Source organism: Oncorhynchus tshawytscha, linkage group LG04 (genome assembly GCF_018296145.1).
Source record: "Oncorhynchus tshawytscha isolate Ot180627B linkage group LG04, Otsh_v2.0, whole genome shotgun sequence".
Classification (NCBI taxonomy): domain Eukaryota; kingdom Metazoa; phylum Chordata; class Actinopteri; order Salmoniformes; family Salmonidae; genus Oncorhynchus; species Oncorhynchus tshawytscha.
In genome coordinates, this window is record NC_056432.1 from 40,047,654 (window position 1) to 40,070,343 (window position 22,690).

Here is a 22,690-nt window from a genome sequence, read left to right on the forward strand (position 1 = left end):
GTCACACTGGCAAAGAATGTTCTTGAATTTACCGTTTTTTTATGGATGGCCATCGACTCACTACATGCACACAATAATGCGATTATTGTTGATAGTCAGATTAATATAAGAGTTCGATTAAAACGTTTACATGCTTTGCAGGAAGAACGATTTCCCTGATAATGCTGTTTACATGGACACATCTGAAAACAGGCTACCTGATAAATGCAGAAAATCGCCAGTCAAAATAAATGTTCTACCACAGCGAACATGTTATTTTTGGGAAGCATATTTGATTCTGAGTTAGGACATACATTTTGTGTATGAAAACTACTTATAAAAGACGCATAACGTTCTAATCAATTTTCCCGAACTTCACTCATACTAAAAAGAGAATCTCGCTCGGCTGGTACTAGCACATGCGCAGTTCAAACACACCGCTAGAATGCAGAGAACGCCCATTACGGTGTTTACTGGTGCGTTCGTAAATTCACTTTGGCTATCTACTCCGATTTCAGAGCTCTCGTTTGAGTGTACAAGTAAAGCAGAATAACTGTGTAATTTACAAATGGGCGACACCCGTTGAATATGACTGGTGCCAGTAAACGTCGGCAAAAAATAAATAATTAAATTGTTGCCATCAGAACAGTTACAGTCACCAACGCTCTGGATAACATTAAACCAGCCTAGGGCGAGGAACATGGTCAGAGTGAGGTGTTTTCTCGTGTGAGTCTGGAATTAGCTAGCAAGCTAGCCAACGTTAGCTGGGTGTTTAACTGCTGGTGAAGCTAGAAGGCTCAGCTCAACCCTACTCCTCGGCTAGAGCGCTCTGAACGTTCCAACAGCGAAACACTCTGATTTTACGAACGCCCAAAGTACACTCTGGCACTTCAATTTGAATTTACAAACGCACCCCTAGTGTGCCTGAAAACGTATATGTTCTATCACGATAAAACTACAGTTCCCTATATGCTAGGGTGTCACGTCATAACCAATTGTGAGAACCCACTTCCTGGTGCCAGATCAGCGTGGGATAAAAATAAAAACTTCTCTTAGTTGAGTATGTTTAATTTAATTATACGATGTGAACTGTTATCCCTGTGCTTACTGCTAAACTAGATCAAAGTTGCTGGGGCAATGAAGTGGTTTTACAATGTAAATAAAGGAGCTATCTTAATTGTTTACAGAAGCTAACGTAATGAAGCTAACAGTTTTATGTAGCTTGCTAAATTAGCTAATGTTGGTTGTAAAACAGGCAATCTGTCTTTTGCTGCTCGAGTACTAAAACCTCCCTTTAAACATCATTGTCATGGTAAAGAATACTAGCTAGCGTTAGCTAACTACACGTCACCAACTTTTAGAGTATCTAGTTGACTGTTTGATATGCTAAATAGGCGCATTTAATCCATTATTGGGCTACCTAATTGCCTAACGTTAGGACCTTATTTTATGTTAAAAGGCGAATTGGCTCTGACAATCAAATACACCATCTTAACGGGAATGGATTCTCAATTGCGGTACGGTTCTAGAACCATAAAGCTATCTACTTTCATATCACATCAAAATAAGTTCACAAATGCAAGATATACACGTATTGTTTAACACAGTTGCAGACGGTATTTTTCAGTGACAACACGTCTGTGCCTTCCGTTTACACACAGGTGTACGGAGACGCAGATAGCTAATCAGCACAGGTAACGTTAGTCAATGCTGTCATCCATCTGTGTTCCATAAACATGCGCAGTAACATGGAAATATGGCCGTGTGGGAACCCTAACCCTATTTAGCGTCTGAATTGGCTACTAGCTAGCTGGACTGTGACGTAAGTTAGCTAGTGGAGTAACGCACTATATATACAAAAGTATATGTGGACACCCCTTCAAATTAGTGGATTCGGCCAATTCAGCCACACGTTGCTGACAGGTGTATAACATCGAGCACACAGCCATGCAATCTCCATAGAGACAAACATTGACAGTAGAATGACCTTACTGAAGAGCTCAGTGACTTTCAATGTGGCACCGTCATAGCATGCCACCTTTCCAACAAGTCAGTTTGTCAAATGTCTACCCTGTTAGAGTTACCCCGGTCAACTGTAAGTGTTGTTATTGTTAAGTGGAAATATCTAGGAGCAATAACGGCTCAACCGCAAAGTGGTAGGCCACACAAGCTCACAGAATGGGACTGCCGAGTGCTGAAGTGCGTAAAAATCTCAACACTCATTACCGAGTTCCAAACTACTTCTGGAAGCAACGTCACAATAATTGTTAGTTGGGAGCTTCATGAAATGGGTTTCCATGGCCGAGCACAAGCCTAAGATCACCACGCGCGATGCCAAGCTTCGGCTGGAGTTGTGTAAAGCTCGCCGCCATTGGACTCTGGTGCAGTGGAAATGCGTTCTCTGGAGTGATGAATTGTGCTCTGACCGACAAATATGGGTTTGGCGAATGCCAGGAGAACACTACCTGCCCGACTGCATTGTTGAACTGTAAAGTTTGGTGGAGGAGGAATAATGGTCTGGGGCTGTTTTTCACGGTTCGGGCTAGTTCCAGTGAAGGGAAATCTTAACGCTACAATGACATTATAGACAATTCTGTGCTTCCAACTTTGTGGCAACAGTTTGGGGAAGGCTCTTTCCTGTTTCAGCATGACAATTCCCATGCACAAAGCGAGGTCCATGCAGAAATGGTTTGTCTAGATCGGTGTGGAAGATCTTGACTTGCCTGCACAGAAGCCTGACCTCAACACTACCGAACACCTTTGGGATTAATTGGATCACCGACTGCAAACTAAACCTAATCCCCCAACATCAGTGCCCATCCTCACTAATTCTCCTGCGGTTGAATGGAAGCAAGTTCCCGCAGGAATGTTCCAGTATCTAGTGGAAAGCCTTCCCAGAAGTGTGGAGGTCGTTATAGCAGCAAAGGGAGGACCAACTCCATATTAATGCCCATGATTTTGGAATGAGGTGTTTGACGACCAGATGTCCACATACTTTTGGTCATGTAGTGTCTGTGGTTGAGACTGTAAAAATACAGGGGCAGCTTGACTGTAGTGCACATTTGATTTTCCTCTTGTATACCGGTAGGTATAAAGTCCAGCATACAATATATCCAATGTGAATTGGTTAGATTTGAAATCTGAAGCTGTGTGTGGCTGTATCAATGGAGACTGGGCTACTTCTATGTTAGAGTAGCAGCACCTGTTGTTGAGTAGAAATGTTACAGAGTTAGCTGTTAAATGTTCAGCAGGACAACAGTGTGTGGGACAGTGGTACCTTTTGGCATAGTGCCTTTGGAAAATATACTCAGTATACAAAAAAAAGAACACCGTCCTAATATTGAGTTGCACCCCCCTTTTGCCAATCAGTTTAGCCTCAATTTGTCAGGTCATGGACTCTACAAGGTTGAAAGCGTTCCACAGGGAGGCTGGCCCATGTTTACTCCAATGCGTCCCACAGTTGTGTCAAGTTAGCTGGATGTCCTTTGGGTGGTGGACCATTCTTGATAAACAAGGGAAAAACCCAGCAGTGTTGCAGTTCTTGACACAACCGGTGCGCCTGTCACCTACAACTATATCCCATTCAAAGGCACTTAAATCTTTTGTCTTGCCAATTCACCTTCTGAATGGCACACATACACAATCCATGTCTCAAGGCTTAATAATCTTTATTTAACCTGTGTCTTCCCCATCTACACTGAATTGAAGTGGATTTACCAAGTGCCATCAATAAGCAATCTGAGCTTTCACCTGGTCAGTCTGTCATGGAAAGAGCAGGTGTTCTTAATGTTTTGTCCACTCAGTGTATATGTTACAAGATATAGGCCTAAACATTAATTTCTCTGACATTATTTCTTCCCATAATTGTTTAGTTTTGGATTGGATAATCTGAATGTAGATCCGTGGTTAAGTTTTGCCCCAAGCTTCTAATTTGTTAATAATGACATTTTTCGTTATTCCCATATTTCAGATTGGAGTTGCTTTTGGCGATCAGGATGATTGACGTGCGGGCGTGGGCGGAGTACGTGGTGGAGTGGGCGGCTAAGGACCCGTACGGCTTTCTGACGACGGTTATCCTGGCGCTCACACCCCTCTTCATCGCAAGCGCCCTGTTGTCGTGGAAACTGGCCAAAATGATTGAGACGCGCGACCGCGAGCAGAAGAAAAAGCAGAAACGCCAGGAGAACATCGCCAAAGCCAAGAGGACCAAGAAAGACTGAGCCGGAGAGCGGGATCAGGAGAGAAGAGTAGCTACAGTACACAGCTATGCTCAATGCTCTCTTTACTTGCCACACCCCCACCCCTCGTCTCTTCAACCCAGCCCAGCACAGGTCCCCAACCTATTACTCTTGTCCAGTGTAGGAGGGATGTAGGCCCTACATGGAGGCCTTACAGCGCTGAGGGAACGGTATAGACCGGGAGGCTCATTCGATGGGACTATCATCACAATGTGGAGATCCACCGTCTGAGCTTGGTGGTGTTGCAGTACCTTGCATTCCATTTGTAACAACTTCACTCCAATGATTTCATTAACTTGTAAAAAAACCAAAAACGTTCTCCATTTGAAGTTACTAATTAAATATCTGAATTATTTTCTTGTTTTTAATGAAGTTCTGAATAAAACAATATGGCTGTTTTCTCCTTGCAAATCATAACCCTCCCTGAATGATGCTTAACCGAAAAGTTTGAGTTCCTGCCCAACTAGATGCAGTGCAACACCTGTGCATCAACCAATGGTTGCATACCATGTCAACTGTTCAGTCGGCATAGATGGATAGCTATATTATGCGTTTTGCTTATAGTTAAACACCAATCCCAGTGTTTTGACGTCTGGCAGGAACTCGACCAAGAAGTGAGCCAGGCAATTTTCATACATGGGTTTTATTCAGTGTTTTTAACATCTAGACAATATAACACACACTTCTTGCAAAGGGACATCTACTCCTGAGACCTGCAACCATCTTGTGAGCTGTGCGATATCCTTTCCGTCATTTAATAAAAATAAAGAATTGTTTAAAAGGTTTGTAGTGTCATGTGTTGGGGGTGTATATATAAAATACAAAGCCATTAAATAAATTACACCTTGTCATGCAGAGAAATATTTAATATGTATGCCATTTAGAAGACAATTGATCAAAATCAACTTACACTAGTGCATACATACCTTGCTACCTTAAGATGAGTGCACGAACTGTGGATAATCAAACCCTACATCATGATCTACCAATTGAGAAACACAGGACCACCTACTTTCCAGTACTTACATCACATCCCAGTTCTCTCAAGCCTTGCAGTTTCATTTATAATCCACAACAAATCAAACAAGATATATTGACTACCTACAACTGAACTTTATATACAAAGTTTACAGTAGGGTCAGGGAGATCAGATAAAATGGTCTTCCACACCCCATGAATGCCATTCACTGTCAAGTACTCCCTGATTCAATGCATATGAATAGCAGAGCTTCCATTATTAGTTTACATCATAACCAGGGTCATATTCATTAAACTGCTTACGTCACATTTAAGAGCATAGTGACCGGTTTCCGTTGCCAAACGTTTTATGGTGTGCACTAATGAATACAACCCAGTCCAGATCCCAAAATGCATGTGAAAAGTGATAAAAACAAATGAGTTAGTTGTGCAAGACATTTTATAGATAAAACAATAAGTAGCATATTGTTTTTAATGTGTGCATGCTTTTCTCCTCCGACAAACAAGTGCTGATTCAAAAGGGGTTTAAGATTTCAAAACTCTTCCGCAAAGATCTCTGGTAGGATAGACATGACTTTCCCCGATGAAAGGTGGCTATCGAGGAGGGGAAGACACTTTTGTTCACCTGCTAACGAATTGGCATCTCCTCAACCACTTATCGGTTTCTGGGTCACAGAGGAGAGGACAGAAGAGAGAGTGGAGGACGAATTTATGCGCAAATGAGAAAAGGTCATTGAAGCTGGCCAGATCATGCTTCCTTCCCAGCATCCTCTCTCGATCTTGCCGATTTCAATTGTTCAGTCTTTTCAGGTCGCCGATCCATGGTGGTAATGATGGAAGGAAGCCTGTGAATACTCACATAGGGAGGGCCTATACTTGTTTACAGATGTCTAGTTTTTTGGATGTAGGTATGAAGAGAGTGCATATGCACAGTATGCATGTGTGTGTGTCTATTTCTTAGTTGTGTGTGTGTGTGGGCAAACTATGAATAGCACTGCATATAGCCTGTGTGTATTTATTGTGTGTAGCATCGTGTCATTGTGTGTTAGGTACCAGTATCGCGATACTCAGAAGAACCATGGCAAGGGAAGAAAACATGAAGCAGAAAAACAGTTCTAATCTTGTAAACACACAGCCTTCTGTTGTTACCCAGAGTAATTGTTTATTTTCCAAGCTATATCACACAACTGCAGGAGTTCAGTTTGCTTCATGTTTTTATTTTTTTACCATGGAAAATCCAGTATCGCAGTACTGGTATCATGACCCAGTGAGCGTGGGTGTGTGGCTATTTCTTGGCTGCGGGTATCCAGGAACCAGGCTGGAATGTGTTGGCTGTACTGACAGGCTCCTCACTGGTCTCTGGCTGGCCGAAGCTAGTGGCGGCGGCGTGGCCCTTGGCTATGGTCTGTGCAGGCCGAGCCACCAGGCCCTCCTCGTACTCCTTAGCCTGCAGAGCCAGCTCTCTCTCATCCACCTCCCTCGCCTTTCCTTTGATGTGCTCCCTGTAGTGCTGGTTTTTCACCAGCTCCTGTGGGGAGTAGGGAACATACACACACACACACACACACACACACACACACAATATTAACCGAGGCTTTTCAACAGAGACTCAGTCCTTTGAAGGGATAGCTACTGGTGACAGTGAAGTCCTCTCAAGTCATCCATAAACTAGTGTCCAGTCTGTGGTGTTAGTCTTGCCTTGGCAGAGTCAGAGAGCAAGGGAAGCCTGGATGTGTTGATGTTGTGTGTTGGCAGCAGAACTAGTGGGCTGGGAACGGCGAAGGGAGACCAGGGCAATACAGCCCTGCTTTGGGGAGCAGGGGAAGCATATTGAGCTGCTTCTCCAGCTTGTTAATGACAGGATTTAATCCAATCAAATTATGTTGACTTGGACAGGGACGAGAGGAAACGTTAAGAAGGGGACAAAGTGCCGGGGGAGTGGTTTTGGCTACACCACTGTCCAGCTGTGGACGACTGCGAATGGGCTGACAGTAAGCAGAAAATTGGAATAGAATGTTCTGGCAACACTGAGGTGGGATGACATTGGCCATTGGCATGGAATATACAGAAGAGGGTGCCTGGGTATTGGCTTTCTAAAGGCTTTCCCATAGCCTCCATTTCAAATGGACAAATAATAATAAAAATAATTATAGTCGATTAGATGAACCTTGTATACCTACAAAGCGAAAACTGAATATGACTTATTGAGACTACAAAAGGCAGTTATACACCGAGTGTACAAAACATTATGAACCCTCCAGTGGAGGCTGCGGAGGGGAGAACGGCTCATAATAATGGCCAGAAGGGAGCAAATGAAATGGCATCAAGACACCTGGAAACCACGTGTTTGATGTAATTGATATCATTCCACTTCAACCATTCCCACAAGCCCGTCCTCCCCAATTAAGGTGTCTCCAACCTCCTGTGGAACTTTCCTAATATTGAGTTGCACCCCCCTTTGCCCTCAGAACAGCCTCAATTTGCCAGGGCAAGGACTCTACAAGGTGTCGAAAGCGTTCCACAGAGATGCTGGCCCATGTTGACTCTAACGCTTCCCATAGTTGTGTCAAGTTGGCCGGATACACACAGGAAACGGTTGAGCATGGAAAAACCTAGCAGCGTTGCAGTTCTTGACAAAAACCGGTGCGATTGGCACCTACTACCATACCCCGTTCAAAGGCACTTAAGTCTTTTGTGTTGGCCATTCACCCGCTGAATGGCATACACACACACAATCCATTTCTCAATTGTCTCGAGGCTTAAAAATAAATAAATTAATCTACACTGATTGAAGTGGATTAACAAGTGACATCAATAAAGGATCATAGCTTCACCCTGGTCAGACCATGTCACGGAAGGAGCATGTTCGTACACTCAGTGTATAATTTCAAGTCAATCGTCCTCTATGAACAAGGAAACATTAAGATGTCCGAGTTCAGGTTGGCCTTCGCGCTTCAGCAAACAAAAGGAAAGGAGTGCTCAACAATGATAAAAATCACGAGAATGGCTTACCAAGAAAAACGTCCAAAAGGGCTAATTAGAGGTAAAAAGGAGTTGGAGCCCCCGACAAAAAAAATAGGAAGAGATTGATTTTTTATTCTCACTTTAATCCTTTGTACAGGATGTGAAAAGATGACTGACGTTTCCTCGGAGGAAGACGTCAGCTTGACGTGGAAATGTCAGGCATATTGCTGTGACTGTCTACACTCACTAGCACCTTCACACACCAGCTCCAGTTTATTTTTAACACCTGTCCCCCAAAGTTCCTTGGCTCTGTTGGAAACTGAGAGAAAGCAAATCAAAGTGTTTCTCTTGAGCGTCCCCCTGGTTACCCCGCCCCACAGCGATCCCCAAAAACACAGCAGGGATACGCACCTCAATGGAGGGGGGCTGCTTCCGTCTGCCTCGGATCCAAGCTGGATGAGGGAACAGACAGAGTTAGAGCACCCACACTGCACACATACCACGCCAGCAAAATGAACAGTTACACCGGACATCCAATGTAATGCCAGTTGCATGGCATCACACTTGTGTAATTACTCTATAGGTACATTAAAACAGTATCTAACTAGTAAGTGATCTCAAACAGATTTTGGCCTGTTTTTCATGCATTACAATTCCAGCTTGACAACAGCCAGAATATGGCATCACTCTGATTTGCCAGTCTAAGCAGAAAGGGGACTGTAGTACTGCTACTGCATTTCAACTACTGTACAGCATAAGAGTAGAGACTGCAGATTTCTCCTCCTCTGATCCTTAGAGCAACCTCTCTACATCTATCTAGCTCTCCCGCCTCTGTTCTTTTTTAGGTGTATTTTGGAAGGGCAGGCTCTGGAGAAAGAGAGAGATTTCCCAGCTTTTCCTTCAGCATGCCGGGACTCTGGGCTTCTTATCCCCCTCTTATTTGCATCCTGATGAAAATGCATGAGAGCAGGACAACGAGGGCTTAATGTGGATAAAGCAAGTCAGAGACACAAAATGTTCTGTCTAGTTTTATGGGAAATGGAAACAGTTTTTGACATTGGCAGATAGGGTGACTGATACATTCATGAATACATTTCTGAATAAATAGCCTAGACGATTAATGTTAGTTCTAGTACAGTTGTTGTTGTTGCCTAGCACTATTCTGTACTACAGTGTATTCCCGAGCTCCAGATTCACAGTATCCATGACACCATATCATGGAGACTAGCAGACAAACAGCTAAAGTGTCAGTGTTTCAGCATTACCATCCCACTCTGAGGGTATGTTGCCTTCCAGGTACTCAAACTCTGTAGGGTTAACAGCCACCACCATCCGCTTGGCCCGAACAATCCTCCCTAAGTAAACAATGAGAGATAGAGATTTTTGAAAAACATTAATGCATGAAAATGCACATGATCAAGCGCATTAAAAAAATATAACAAAAAAAACCAGACAAACATTTTAGATATCGCACGCACACGACAGGACATGGATGATTAGCTCGTGGCCCTCAGGCCTGCTTCTCAGATCTCTCCAAGTGTGTCGAAATCTGGGCTAAGCCTTATGTAAATCAACCTCTCTAACACCCTCAGCCACCTCTCAGCCTCCAGTATTTATGCTGCAGTAGTTTGTGTTGGGGGGCTAGGGTCAGTTTGTTATATCTGGCGTACTTCTCCTGTCCTATCCGGTGTCCTGTGTGAATTTAAGTATGCTCTCTCTAATTCTCTCTTTCTTTCTCTCTCTCGGAGGACCTGAGCCCTATACCTCAGGACTACCTGACATGATGACTCCTTGCTGTCCCCAGTCCACCTGGCCGTGCTGCTGCTCCAGTTTCAACTGTTCTGCCTGTGATTATTATTATTTGACCATGCTGGTCATTTATGAACATTTGAACATCTTGGCCATGTTCTGTTATAATCTCCACCCGGCACAGCCAGAAGAGGACTGGCCACCCCACATAGCCTGGTTCCTCTCTAGGTTTCTTCCTAGGTTTTGGCCTTTCTAGGGAGTTTTTCCTAGCCACCGTGCTTCTACACCTGCATTGCTTGCTGTTTGGGGTTTTAGTCTGGGTTTCTGTACAGCACTTTGAGATATCAGCTGATGTACGAAGAGCTATATAAATACATTTGATTTGATCAATGCAGGTGAAGGAAAGGAGACAAGGAAAGGAAGGCCCTTTAGGCTGTTGAGATACATCCATAGTAAATCGGGCCTACTGCTCTTTAGTTCTTAGCTATGCTCTAGACTAATGACTAGTGTACAGGCAGCTATGCTACAGTAGTTACTAAGTTACATAAGCCCACTGCACAGTAGCTATGCCTATCAGTTGGTTCAGACTATGAGGAAAGAGATCATATATATATCGTTCTATTTGTTTACATACAGGCCTTTATCATTCAGCTGAGAGCAGCTTCGTAGGAAAACCCAGAGGACATCAAATCCAAGCAAAAAGACTGGCATCCTAGGTAATACCAACAAATACATTTAAAACAGGTAATAAGCTGATTATAAACAGGTGTTATCCACATTTGCATTGGGTGTGGGTGGTGGAGGATAAATATAATGGTTAAAATTATACAAATTATACAAGCGTTCTGCTTAACTATAGCCTAGCTAGCGCTAAAGCTTAGAGAAATCACCCCCCCCATTTCTCTCACACACCTCCCCCTCTTGCTTTCTCCAACGCCCTCTCCCTCTCTCCGCTTCCCTCGTCTTGCCACTTTTGAATTGCTGGCATGACTAAATCCTTCTACCATGGCTTTTATCCTTGGATTTTAATAAAAAATATGTACATATATTTATGAAACAAGCCCATTCCTCCCACCACACCCACACCCGTGCAAGCTTTCGCGCACACTGGCAATACTCATGAAACCAAGTCTGAAGAATTCAGCTATATATCGTCCACATTTTTTAAATAATTTACTATCATACTAAGGCTCACTTTGCTTGGTTTCTGGCTCGTTAAGTTGTTTTGAGCTTAAACTGCAACGCCAGCTTAAGTTTTTTTAAAGAAAATGTTTACTCAATGTCATTACCGTAATGCATCCGGGTCAATTTTGTAGGACTTTAAATACATTACATTTGCAAAAAATATAAAAAACATTTAATTAAAACCAATTAAATATTGTTTAAAGCGGTACATATTCAAAGAGAGTTTTCAGGTCTGGGTATTCACATTACAAACTAGTCATAAAAATAAAAAAAATCAACAAAAAAATGGTGTCTGAGCACGTTTCTCATTACCGTAGCATTTCTGCACAAAGTAGAGTGTTTTTTTTGTATTACGTTTTTTCGACCCATAATTCATTACCACGAAGAGAAGCTCAAAGATGTCTACAAGATAAGCTGGTCCTTTCTCATGTTTAAATATGATAATTCACCCCCTTTATCCATTTTAGATTATCATTACCATAAATCTGTAATGTTTTAGCAAAATTGATTTCATAATTTACAGTATAACAGATTAGAAAGAGCATGAATTTGTGTCAATAATGGCTTCTGCTATTGTTAACTAAATTTCCTAAGAGCTTCTCATTACTGTAATGCCAATTTCTCATTACCATATGGTTGTCTGTTATGGTAATTAGACGTTCAGTTAAGGTAATGGTAAAAACTGTTTATGATTCATGTACAGTGTAACTCCCATCACACTGTGTGTGCAACAGATACACTGCTAACCAAACAGTGCTATGTGCATGCACACTTGAATTAAAAGGTTAACTACACTCAAAAACAATTTTTTCTTAGATTTTTCCCAGACCCCCAAAAAATGGTATCCTGGGAAATCATTCTAAACAGTGCACCTGATAACGCTTCTGTACTTAGAAAGAGGTGGAATCCAAAGATGGAACAACTAGGATGGGTTGCTAATATGACTAGGATTATGCCCTTGGCTTCTGGACAACGAAAAAAAGTTGACAGCCAATGATAGCTAATGGAACAGGGGAGAAATGGTATAGCGGTGAGGCCAATAGGGAAGTAAATGGAAACAAATTAGCTCAAATTATATAATTACTCCTGTCTATACATAAAAATAAAAAAATAATTAAATAGTTCACCAGAAAGAATGATTTAGCCACAGAGGAATCGATGATCATTACCTTCTTTAAAAAATTGCTGTTGAATTGTTTCAAATCACACGCTTGTAGGCCTATGCCTATTTGGAAAGCCCACAATTTGAGCAGTGCGTGGCAAAAGGCCTGGCTGATTGTTGAGTTGCGGCTGTCATTGAAAAGCATCTAAAATATGTTTGAAGATTATGTGTCTCGAGTATAATTTAAAATGTTGAGACAAGAAGGGAGGGGTGTGTTAGCGAAGACATAGGCGAGTCTCTCTGCAGAATGGCTCCTGACAGTTCTTGCACATTCATTGTGTCAATTGTTTGCCCTTTGATCCCCCCACTTGTGAGAAACAAGTTTTTTTTGTGTTCATAACCATCATTGTCAATTTTTTCATTGTCTTTCATTTGGAGTGCTCCATGTTAGCAATGAGCATGTGTATGGTTTCTCTGTCTTGATCATGTTGAGGGAGCGCATGCACCTAAGCACACATAGAAGTACCTGGCCTGCTGCGTAGAAATGTAGGAAAGTGTTTGTTTTTTTACATCGATTGCGAATGATAATATATCAGTGAGCTATATGAAAAAAAATCCAACAGTCTCCCCCTTCGATGTGAAAAAGCAATGGCTCTCGAGTGGCGCAGCGGTCTAAGGCACTGCATCTCAGTGCTAGAGGCGTCACTACAGACACCCTGGTTTGAATCTAGGCTGTATCACAACCGGCCGTGATTGGGAGTCCCATAGGGCGCCCACAATTGGTCCAGCATCGTCCGGGTTTGGCCGGTGTAGGCAGTCATTGCAAATAAGAATGTTCTTTACCGACTTGCCTAGTTAAATAAAAAGTTATTGGCCTATAGACGGAGTTCCATGCGCGGATTTTCTTTTACCCACCAATGGATCACGGTGTATCAATGTGTCCATTCGGCAGAGGCTGGTGATCTCACATTAGTTGATGTTTAATTTTTAGATTTGAAACATTTTAATTCAGATTTTTATGATTAACCTCAGGATTGAAAAATTAAAACATTATTGAAATGAAAAAAATTATAACTGCCACGCAGAATGATAGAAATGGTAGGATAAATTGTAAGCTTTCCCAAACTTGAAACTCACCGCCTATGAAGTCTTTGTAAAATAATGACCTCCATGTTTCCATGGTCGAATTTTGCCTATAAGCTACTTTGAAGCAAGGTAAGACATGCCTAATAACATGAAATAAAAGTCAGATTTCAACAAGTATGTTTTCAAAATGCATACTGCTTCTTGCTCACATTGTAAAGCGTTGGGTGACACGTTGACAGCCTGTTGTCTGCACTTGAACGGTGTAATGGGAGGTGAGCTACAATTACCAGTTGAGAAATAAAAATAGTAGCGATTTTTAATAGTGCACCAAAACTGTTTTTAACACGCGATTGCATTTAGAATTGTTGCGCAATGAAAGGGCTTATAAAAACATGTTTTACTCCAGTAGCAACCAGCTGAGGACCTGCAGGAGAAATTCAGCTCAAAATATCCGCGTGTGATCTGTGTGTTGGATAAATAAGATACATGACGGCTAACAAAAATACACACAGGCCAATGTACTTCCACAAAATGATGCAAATGAACCTATAGACCGTTAAACAAGATGTCAAATGTTGTCAGAAGGTGGGTGTAGCTGGTGCATGAACTCAGGCGCAGGAGAGCAGAATGAGTGAGCAACGTACTTTACTCAAAATAAAGGCACAAGGTAACAATACACTTGACCAACAATAAACGGTAATCAATTAGGCACGGGTGAAAACAGCACCCGTCGAAAACCAGCCATAACGTACCGAATGAACATAGAAACAATCACGCACAAAAACATGGGGGAAACAGAGGGTTAAATACATGAGGGAATGAAACCAGGTGTGTAGAAAACAGAAGTGTAGAAGACAAAACAAATGGAAAATGACAGGTGGATCAGCGATGGCTAGAAGATCGGTGACGTCGACCGCCGAATGCCGCCCGAACAAGGAGAGGGACCGACTTCGGCGGAAGTCGTGACAAATGTATTTATATCAATGAATAAAAATCATTACTTTGCAATGGGATTTTTTTTCTCCGTGTCATTTTGGCTGGCAGCAGTTTTTTTAATATATATATTTTTTTAATCGTCTTTTCATTTTTGGGGGAGCCATAAGCCAGCTTATGGCCACAAGACACACAATCAAGAGTCTCTTCACAGTCCCCTTGTCCAGCACAGAGGCTGGGAGACGCACAGTACTAAATAAAGCAATGACTACATGGAATTCTCTTCCGCCTCAGGTAACTCAGGCAAGCAATAAAATCTGTTTAAAAAAACAAATAAGGCAACCTCAAAGAACATTGCGGGCTGTGAAGAGACGCAAACATTATCCTTAGTATTACATTACATTTGTTTTCTTTTTCTCTTTCTTACTAATACTTTTTAAATAGTAATACTGTTCTCTTTAGTCGTAGTGTTCCTAGTTTCCATTTGTGTTGCTGTTCCTGTATTTTGTCATGTTCTGTGTGGACCCCAGGAATAATAGCTTCTGCTTCTTCAACAGGACACTGAGATCCGAATATTATTTCATTTTTTCAAATTCAAAGATGAATACAAGATGATGCCCAAACATTGGTGGTTTATACCCAATACATTACTGGGAGCTTACAGTGCCTTCAGAAAGTATTCACACTCCTTGACTTTTTCCACATTCTGTACAGCCTGAATTTAAGATGGGATTTTGTGCCACTGGCCTACACCCAATACCCCATAACGTCAAAGTCAAATTATGATTTTAGACATTATTACAAATCAGTTAAAAATAAAAATCTTTTTAATGTATTGGGTCAGTAAGTATTACTCTTTGTTATGTCAAGCCTAAATATTTTCAGGAGTAAAAATGTGCTTAAAAAGTCAGAATAAATTGCATGTCCAATAATAATGTTGAACATGATTTTTGAATGACTACCTCATATCTGTACCCCAAACATACAATTACATGTAAGGTCCCTCAGTTGAGCAGTGAATTTCAAACACCGATTCAACCAAAGACCAGGGAGGTTTCCCAATACCTCGCAAAGGGCACCTATTGGTAAGATGGGTAAAAAAGAAAAAAAAGAAGCAGATATTACATTTGAGCATGGTGAAGTTATTAACTACACTTTGGATGGTTTATCAATACACCAAGTCACTACAAAGAAACAGTTAGCGCAGTTGCTGGACAGGAAGATAACCGCTTTCACCATGGGGCCAATGGTGACTTTAAAACAGCTACAGAGTTTAATGGCTGCGATAGGAGAAAACAGGGTGGATCAACAACATTGTAGTTACACTGCAATACTAACCTAAATGACAGAGTGAAAAGAAGGAAGCCCATACTTTAAACATTAAAATCTAAACATGCATCTTGTTTGCAATAAGGCACTAAAGTAAAACTGCATAAAATGTGACAAATAAATTAACTTCATGTCCTGAATATAAAGTGTTATTTTTGGGGTATATCCAACAACACATCCCGGAGTACCACTCTTCATATTTTCAAGCATGGTGGTGGCTGCATCATGTTATGGGTATGCTTGTCATCGGTAAGGACTAGGGAGTTTTTTTTAGGATAAAAATAAAACAGAGCTCAGCACAGGCAAAATCCTGGAGGAAACCCTGGTTTAGTCTGCTTTCCAACAGACACTGGGAGACAAATGTACCTTTCAGCAGGACAATAATCTAAAACACACCTCCAAATATACACTTGAGTTGCTAACCAAAACAGCATTGAATGTTCCTGAGTGGCCTAGTTACAGTTTTGACTCAAATTGGCTTGAAAATCTGTGGTAAGACTTGGAAATGTCTGTCTAGCAATAAACAACAACCAACTTGAGAGCTTGAAGAAATTTGAAATATTGCAAATATTGAACAATTCAGGTGTGCAAAGCTCTAGGAGACTTACCCATAAAGACTCAAACTGTAAATCAAAGCCAAAGGTAATTCTAACAGAGGTGTGAATACTTCTGTATTTCATTTTCAATACATTTGCAAAAATTCTAAAAACATGTTTTCACTTTGTCATTAATGGATATTGTGTGTAGATGGGTGAAAAAAAATATTGAATCAATTTTGAATTCAGGCTGTAACAAAATGTGTAATAAGTCAGGGTATGAATACTTTCGTTAGGCACTGTACACATAGAGTGTGCGATTCTCTTTATTTTTATAGCCTACAGCTTACTCACATATTGGTTTCCTTACCCGTAAGCAGTCAATGAATGAGACAAGACAGCAATCCATGCTTGGGTTGTGTTTACTTCGCCACTGTATCCAACCTTTTAGCATTAATAGCACAAAACCAATATAAGTGAATATCCCTGATATTAGCATTTTTCTCATTTAATATCCAAATCATCTTAAAGTAACTTTGAGCTATACAATCGTCACACTTTGGGATGATTTGGACATGGTTTTGTGTAATAAATGCTAAACAAAAACAAAGCATGGATTGCTGCCTCACAGCAATTCATTGTTCATCGACTGCTTATTCGTTAAGGAAACCAATGTACTAATGTAATTTGGGTGAACTATCCCCATAAGACTACTTTTGAGGTAGGAAAACAACTTAACATTTGCTTGTGTGATGCCCCTTTAGGGGTTGTGTACTGTAATAATGTAGTAGTCTAATAAAACAGAACAACCGGATTAATCAAACATCTTGTTACTAAAGAAAGAAAGAGGGCTGCATCAAAAGCTAGGGTGGAGAAGCATAAAGAGCAACTGGAATAGAAATCCAGATCTGCTTGATGAGAACATAAGGAAAGAGGTATAGTGCATTCAGAAAGTATTCAGACCTCTTGACTTTTTCTACATTTTGTTACATTACAGCCTTATTCTAAAATTGATTTAATTGTTATTTTTTTTCATCATCAATCTACACACAATAGCCTATAATGACAAAGCAAAACGTTTTTTTTGTGTAAATGTAAAAAATAATAAATAAATATCACATTTACATAAGTATTCAGACCCTTTACTCTGTACTTTGTGGCAGCGATTACAGCCTAGACTCTTCTTGGGTATGACGCTACAAGCTTGGCACACCTGTATTTGGGGAGTTTCTCCCATTCTTCTCTGCAAGCTCTGTCAAGGTTGGATGGGGAGAATTGCTGCACAGCTATTTTCAGGTCTCAGAGATGCTCAAATCGGGTTCAAGTCTGGGCTCTGGCTGGGCCACTCATGGACATTCAGAGACTTCTCCCGAAGCCACTCCTCCGTTGTCTTGGCTGTGGGCTTAGGGTCATTGTCCTGATGGAAGGTGAAACTTCGTCCCAATCGGAGGTCCTGAGCGCTCTAGAGCAGGTTTTCATCAAGGATCTCTGCACTGTGCTGTTCATCTTTCCCTCGGTCGTGACTAGTCTCCCAGTCCCCGCTGCTGAAAAACATCCCCACAGCATGATGCTGCCACCACCATGCTTAACCGTAGGGATGGTGCCAGGTTTCCTCCAGACGTGACGCTTGGCATTCAGGCAAAAGAATTCCATCTTGGTTTCATCAGAACAGAGAATCTTGTTTCTCATGGTCAGAGTCCTTTAGGTGCCTTTTGGCAAACTCCAAGAGGGCGGTCATGTGCCTTTTACTGAGGAGTGGCTTCCATCTGGCCACTCTACCATAAAGGCCTGATTGGTAGAGTGCTGCAGAGATGGTTGTCCTTCTGGAAGGTTCGCCCATCTCCACAGAGGAACTCTAGAGCGCTGTCAGAGTTACCATCGGGTTCTTGGTTACCTCCCTGACCAAGGCTCTTCTCCCCCGATTGCTCAGTTTGGCCGAGCGGCCAGCTTTAAGAAGAGTCTTGGTGGTTCCAAACTTCTTCCATTTAAGAATGATGGAGGCCACTGTGTTCTTGGGGATCTTCAATGCTGCAGAATTCTTTGGCCACTCTTCTCCAGATCTGTGCCACGACACAATCCTGTCTCCAAGCTCTACAGACAATTCCTTCAACCTCAAGGGTTGGTTTTTGCTATGACATGCACTGTCAACTGTGGGACCTTATATAGACAGGTGTGTGCCTTTCATTTCCAATCATTTGAATTTATCATCTGTGGACTCCAATCAATTTGTAGAAATAATGAAATGATGAATGGAAACAGGATGCACCTGAGCTCAATTTCGAGTCTCAAAGCAGAGGCACTGAATACTTATGTAAATAAGGTCTGTTTTTATTTTATTTTAATAAATTTGCACACATTTCTAAAAACCCGTTTTCGCTTTGTCATTATGCGGTATTGTGTGTAGATTGAGGAAAACAAATGATTTAATCAATTTTAGAATAAGGCTGTAACGTTACAAAATGTGGAAAAAGACAAGGGGTCTGAATACTTTCCCTTATGCACTGTATATAGAGAGTAAAGTTGTAGACTGTTGATAATGAAATGTAATTGGATTATTTTCCATATTTTCACAGGTACTAAATACAGAAGAGAAATGGACTCAGTGACAGACTTGACTTCTAAAGAACACAAAAACATGGTACTGGGAGGGGGATGGGATGTGGTGGAGCTGGGTAGTGGTGGGGAGTTAATGATCAATGTTGTTCTTAATGCTTCACATATGGTTCCAAATGATATTTTTTGCTCTTGATGAAGTACCATTTGCTCATTTACTGATATTATTATTGTCATAATTCTCCTGAATCTTTGGCAAAAAAATAATAATTAAAGTGCAAAATGTTCACCGTGCCATGTTTTTTCTAACTTTACAAGTGTTACGGTATTGAGATTTTTTTGTTTTGTGCATGGTCTTGGAAAACGTGTACATAAACAAAATAATCATTCAGTCTGAACAGTTAAGATTATTAATTTCACAGACAATTTGAGATGGTATTTTATCCATTACAAAATAGCTAGTTTTTTTATTTATTTACCAAGAGTAATACCAAGTTTGTGAGAATGACTCACAACCACACATACGAGGGAGGCCGGTCTGTCTGTCCATCTGTCAGAGGTAAACCTCTCTCTGCTCTACTGTCTTTTTCAGGGCAATATCAATATTTCATTATACACGTCGTCCAATTACAGCTGCAACAGAACCCACAATCAAAACAGATCATCCTAAATACTACAACCAAATCTACAACAACAACAACTAAGGTTTCTTCTAGGTTGGAAGTAAATGAGACAGTGGTTTGGTTAGATTGAATAAGGTCAGCTACCTCAACATTGACTTTGTTGTCAGGCAAATATTATACCCATACAGGTTATAATATGATGTACACAGAGTGTACAAAACATTAGGAACACCTGCTCTTCTTATGACAGACTGACCAGGTGAAAACTATGATCCCTTACTGATGTCACCTGTTAAATCAAATCAGTGTAAATGAAGGGGAGGAGACCAGTTAAAGAAGACTTTAAGCCTTGAGACAGGGATTGTGTGCCATTCAGAGCGTGGATGGGCAAGACTTTGACTGGGATATTGTAGCAGGTGCAGGCGCACCGGTTTGAGTGTGTCAAGGACGGCAACGTTGCTGGGTTTTTCACGCGCAACAGTTTCCCATGCATATAAAGAATGGTCCATCACCCAAAGCACATCTAGCCAACTTGATACAACTGTGGGACGCATTGGAGTCAACATGGGCCAGCATCCCTGTGGAATGCTTTTGACACCTTGTAGAGTCCATGCCCCAAAGAATTCAGGCTGTTCTGAGGGCAAAAAGGAGGTGCAACTCAATATTAGAAAAACAGGCCCACAGAGGAGGTATAGGCTAGTCAGACATTGTTAAATTTTGCTGTGCTTCACCAGATTTAGAGGGAAACCATCATCACATGACAAATGGACCTAGGCCAGTCTTAATGGACCATTTGGATCATTCTCAGACAGGACAATAGGTGGAAATCCCACACAGTATTTCTGTCAGTGGGTTTCATCACAACCACCTCAGAGCAGAGCTCTCAGTATATACAGGCTACACAGAGTATGCCTATCTTCAGTGAATAGCCTACATAACCCTAGTCTAACAGGGATTATTAGGAGTTTTGAGCCAGTCAGTGTGGGGGTGTTTTCTGCTTCCCAGTTTGGAGCTGAACCCTCCCACCCTGTCTTACCCCACACTCCCTCACCTTTGGTCTCCTCTCCCAGACCTGGGGGAAGGGGGAGGGGTGAGGAAAGTGTGTGTGTGAGGAGAGAGTGTGTGAGGGGCTCCTTCTCTCAGTCTGACCCTATGACAGGCTTGCGCCCTCAGAGGAAGGCTTAGGCCGAAACGTTTATCCAGGGGTGCCGTGTGTGTGTGTGTGTGTGTGTGGGGGGGGCTCTAAGGGCCTGTGACTGACAGGGGCCCTAAATTATTAGAACATTAGGTACAAAATGTCTTCAATATTAAATGATTAACCTTTCATCATTAATATAATATTTTATTTACAATGTACTAATAAAACTAACGGTTTCTTTTTCCTTTTCTTGTTTTTGGCAAAAAGTTAACATCCGTAAACTGAGAAGAACAAGACTGAGAACAAGATATATCTCAAAGTAATGGCTGGATTGCCATACAATTTGTTGTGCACAATCAAGACCCCAAGTGGAAGAAACCTATTGACCTTTCCTCTAGCGCCACCATCAGGCATTTTCATTTCCATTTTGTTTTCCATTTCCACTTTCACAGCTGCTGATTTTCTAGCTGGTATGTATACTTAGTTCAAAAATATGCTGCGGATTTTATTATTCTGTTTGTTATATTCTATAGATGATCATTTATTTTAATTGAAGAGTTTAATGTATATTTAAGTTGTATTTATTTTAAGTTATTCATTCATGTTAAGATTTGACCATTAAAATTACATTTAGACTGTAAAAGATGGCCTTCAGCACATTTCTTATAGAGGGTATCAGTCTTGCATCAAATAGTGAATTCCACTGGATGCAGAATGTTGCATGCATGTCTGCACAGTGTTATATTTTCACAGCTCACTGTCAGTAAATATTAATATTAAATTAATAAGTAAATTAAATTAATAATATTACAGCAATTGCACAGGGTTGGTGTGGCCTGTGGTGTTGGGGCCCAATGCGATATATTTTCATGGGGCCCAAAATCCCTAGCGGCGTCCCTGGGTTTATCTACTTACCCCTGAATGAAATAAATACTAAAAAGAAACCTTGAATCTCCTTTTTGAGAATGTTCCAGTTACATCATTTAGGCTTGCCTCCCCCTCACTCACCAGGGGGGCACATAGTCCCCAGTCACGTGCGTGTGCACACACAAACAAACAGGCCCAGATTAACCTGCAGGATGGAAGGGAGGACAGTGTTGCTCACCATGAAGGACGAATGCAGTGCATCAAAGGAGAGGCCACACACAATCAGATTAAATCCCTCCTCATGAATATTAATGAGCCATCTCACCGGTCTGAGCGCGATTAATCTGCGAGGCTGCAATGAGACCAGGTTGAGGGAGGAGCAGAGGGAAATGGACGGATGAGGGGTTGCCGTGGCAGCCAGAGCGGCAGCCAATCAGTGTGTTTCTCCTCTGTTTGAGGGATGATGTGCTGTGAGTGGGCTCTTTGAAACCTGAACAGACCCTGTTAAACCCCCATCATCTGCTTCAACACCCAACACACCCCTATGCCTCCGCACACACAGACACACAGTCCAAAGAAGTTCTACTGAAGAGGACCTGACATGTTTTTTTACCCTCTGCAATGTCATCCATGACACAGAACTGGGACAGCACCTTACATCTATCCATCCCTCCAGCCAACACTCCGAATCTTGAATTAGTTTAATTTTTGATAGATTATTTAGTCCAGAAGCTTTGACCAGAGCCTTTATTCTGCCTTTGCTGTGAGCTGACTGTAGAGTAGTCCTGTCCTAAACCTCTGCATGGCAATGGACAGTTTTATGAAGAGAGTGATCAGGTGCAGCCACCTCACCCGCCCAGCTAGTATAGTCCACCCTACACCACTCACATCTTCCCCTCATCCTTTACAACAGCTAATGTGTACTTAATTCGCCACACATCAGCTCTCTCTAGCGGCTACATTCATAATGTAGAGAGCCCCCACCCCGCACACACACTCTTCAGTCAGATAAGTAGACTAGACTATTATGCAACCTTCACATGTAATCTGTAGTGGTGGGCTCCACTCAGAAGCAGCCTGTAGTGATGTCATTGTTCTAGACGTTCATTTCAAGCTTGGCCACCACCTATTAACACTCTCTAAAGGGCTGTCGGAATCATTCACCTCACAAACCACTGCATCTTACCGTTACGTTGTGGAACATGGGCTATAAAAAAAACCAGGTAGTGAAGCTAGTCTTTGTATGGATGCTGACCTGTTTCACGCTCTGAGCTGTATGTTGCTTCGCCCGCCCAGCACATGACGTCCATGAAGAGAGCTGTCCACCCCTTTCTATTCTCCTCCATCCATCACGCCATTCAACAAACCCCTCTCTTTGTCTTCCTGCCACCTCCACCTTCTCTCGCTCTGTACTCATCTGTTCCCTCCAC

General features: G+C 41.7%; 2 protein-coding genes across 3 annotated transcripts in view; one reads left to right on the top strand and one right to left on the bottom strand.

The window, feature by feature from the left end:
- The first annotated feature begins 933 nt into the window (after nt 1-933).
- Nucleotides 934-5,002, top strand: LOC112248778 (small integral membrane protein 15). Of its 2 annotated transcripts, none has more exons than XM_024418091.2 (2): nt 934-1,039; nt 3,950-5,002. In XM_024418091.2, the coding sequence occupies exon 2, from the start codon at nt 3,975-3,977 to the stop codon at nt 4,197-4,199; it is 225 nt and encodes a 74-aa protein (XP_024273859.1). In that variant the 5' UTR covers nt 934-1,039; nt 3,950-3,974; the 3' UTR covers nt 4,200-5,002. The 2 variants fall into 2 exon arrangements, with proteins under 2 accessions (XP_024273859.1, XP_042176665.1); XM_042320731.1 differs by having other exon boundaries at nt 938-1,034.
- A 1,389-nt stretch (nt 5,003-6,391) lies between these two features.
- The window catches only part of ndufaf2 (NADH:ubiquinone oxidoreductase complex assembly factor 2), a 31,737-nt gene continuing 15,438 nt past the window's right edge, over nt 6,392-22,690 (bottom strand). Inside the window, exons 2-4 of the mRNA XM_024418090.2 lie at nt 9,425-9,514; nt 8,571-8,611; nt 6,392-6,723 (exon numbers count right to left, since the gene is read on the bottom strand). Coding sequence (XP_024273858.1) covers nt 6,481-6,723; nt 8,571-8,611; nt 9,425-9,514 — 374 coding nt within the window. The 3' untranslated portion in view covers nt 6,392-6,480. The remainder of the gene's footprint in view (nt 6,724-8,570; nt 8,612-9,424; nt 9,515-22,690) is intronic.

Coding starts and splice junctions, on each gene's coding strand:
- LOC112248778 (XM_024418091.2), top strand. CDS start 3,975: ATGATTGACGTGCGGGCGTGGGCGGAGTACGTGGTGGAGTGGGCGGCT.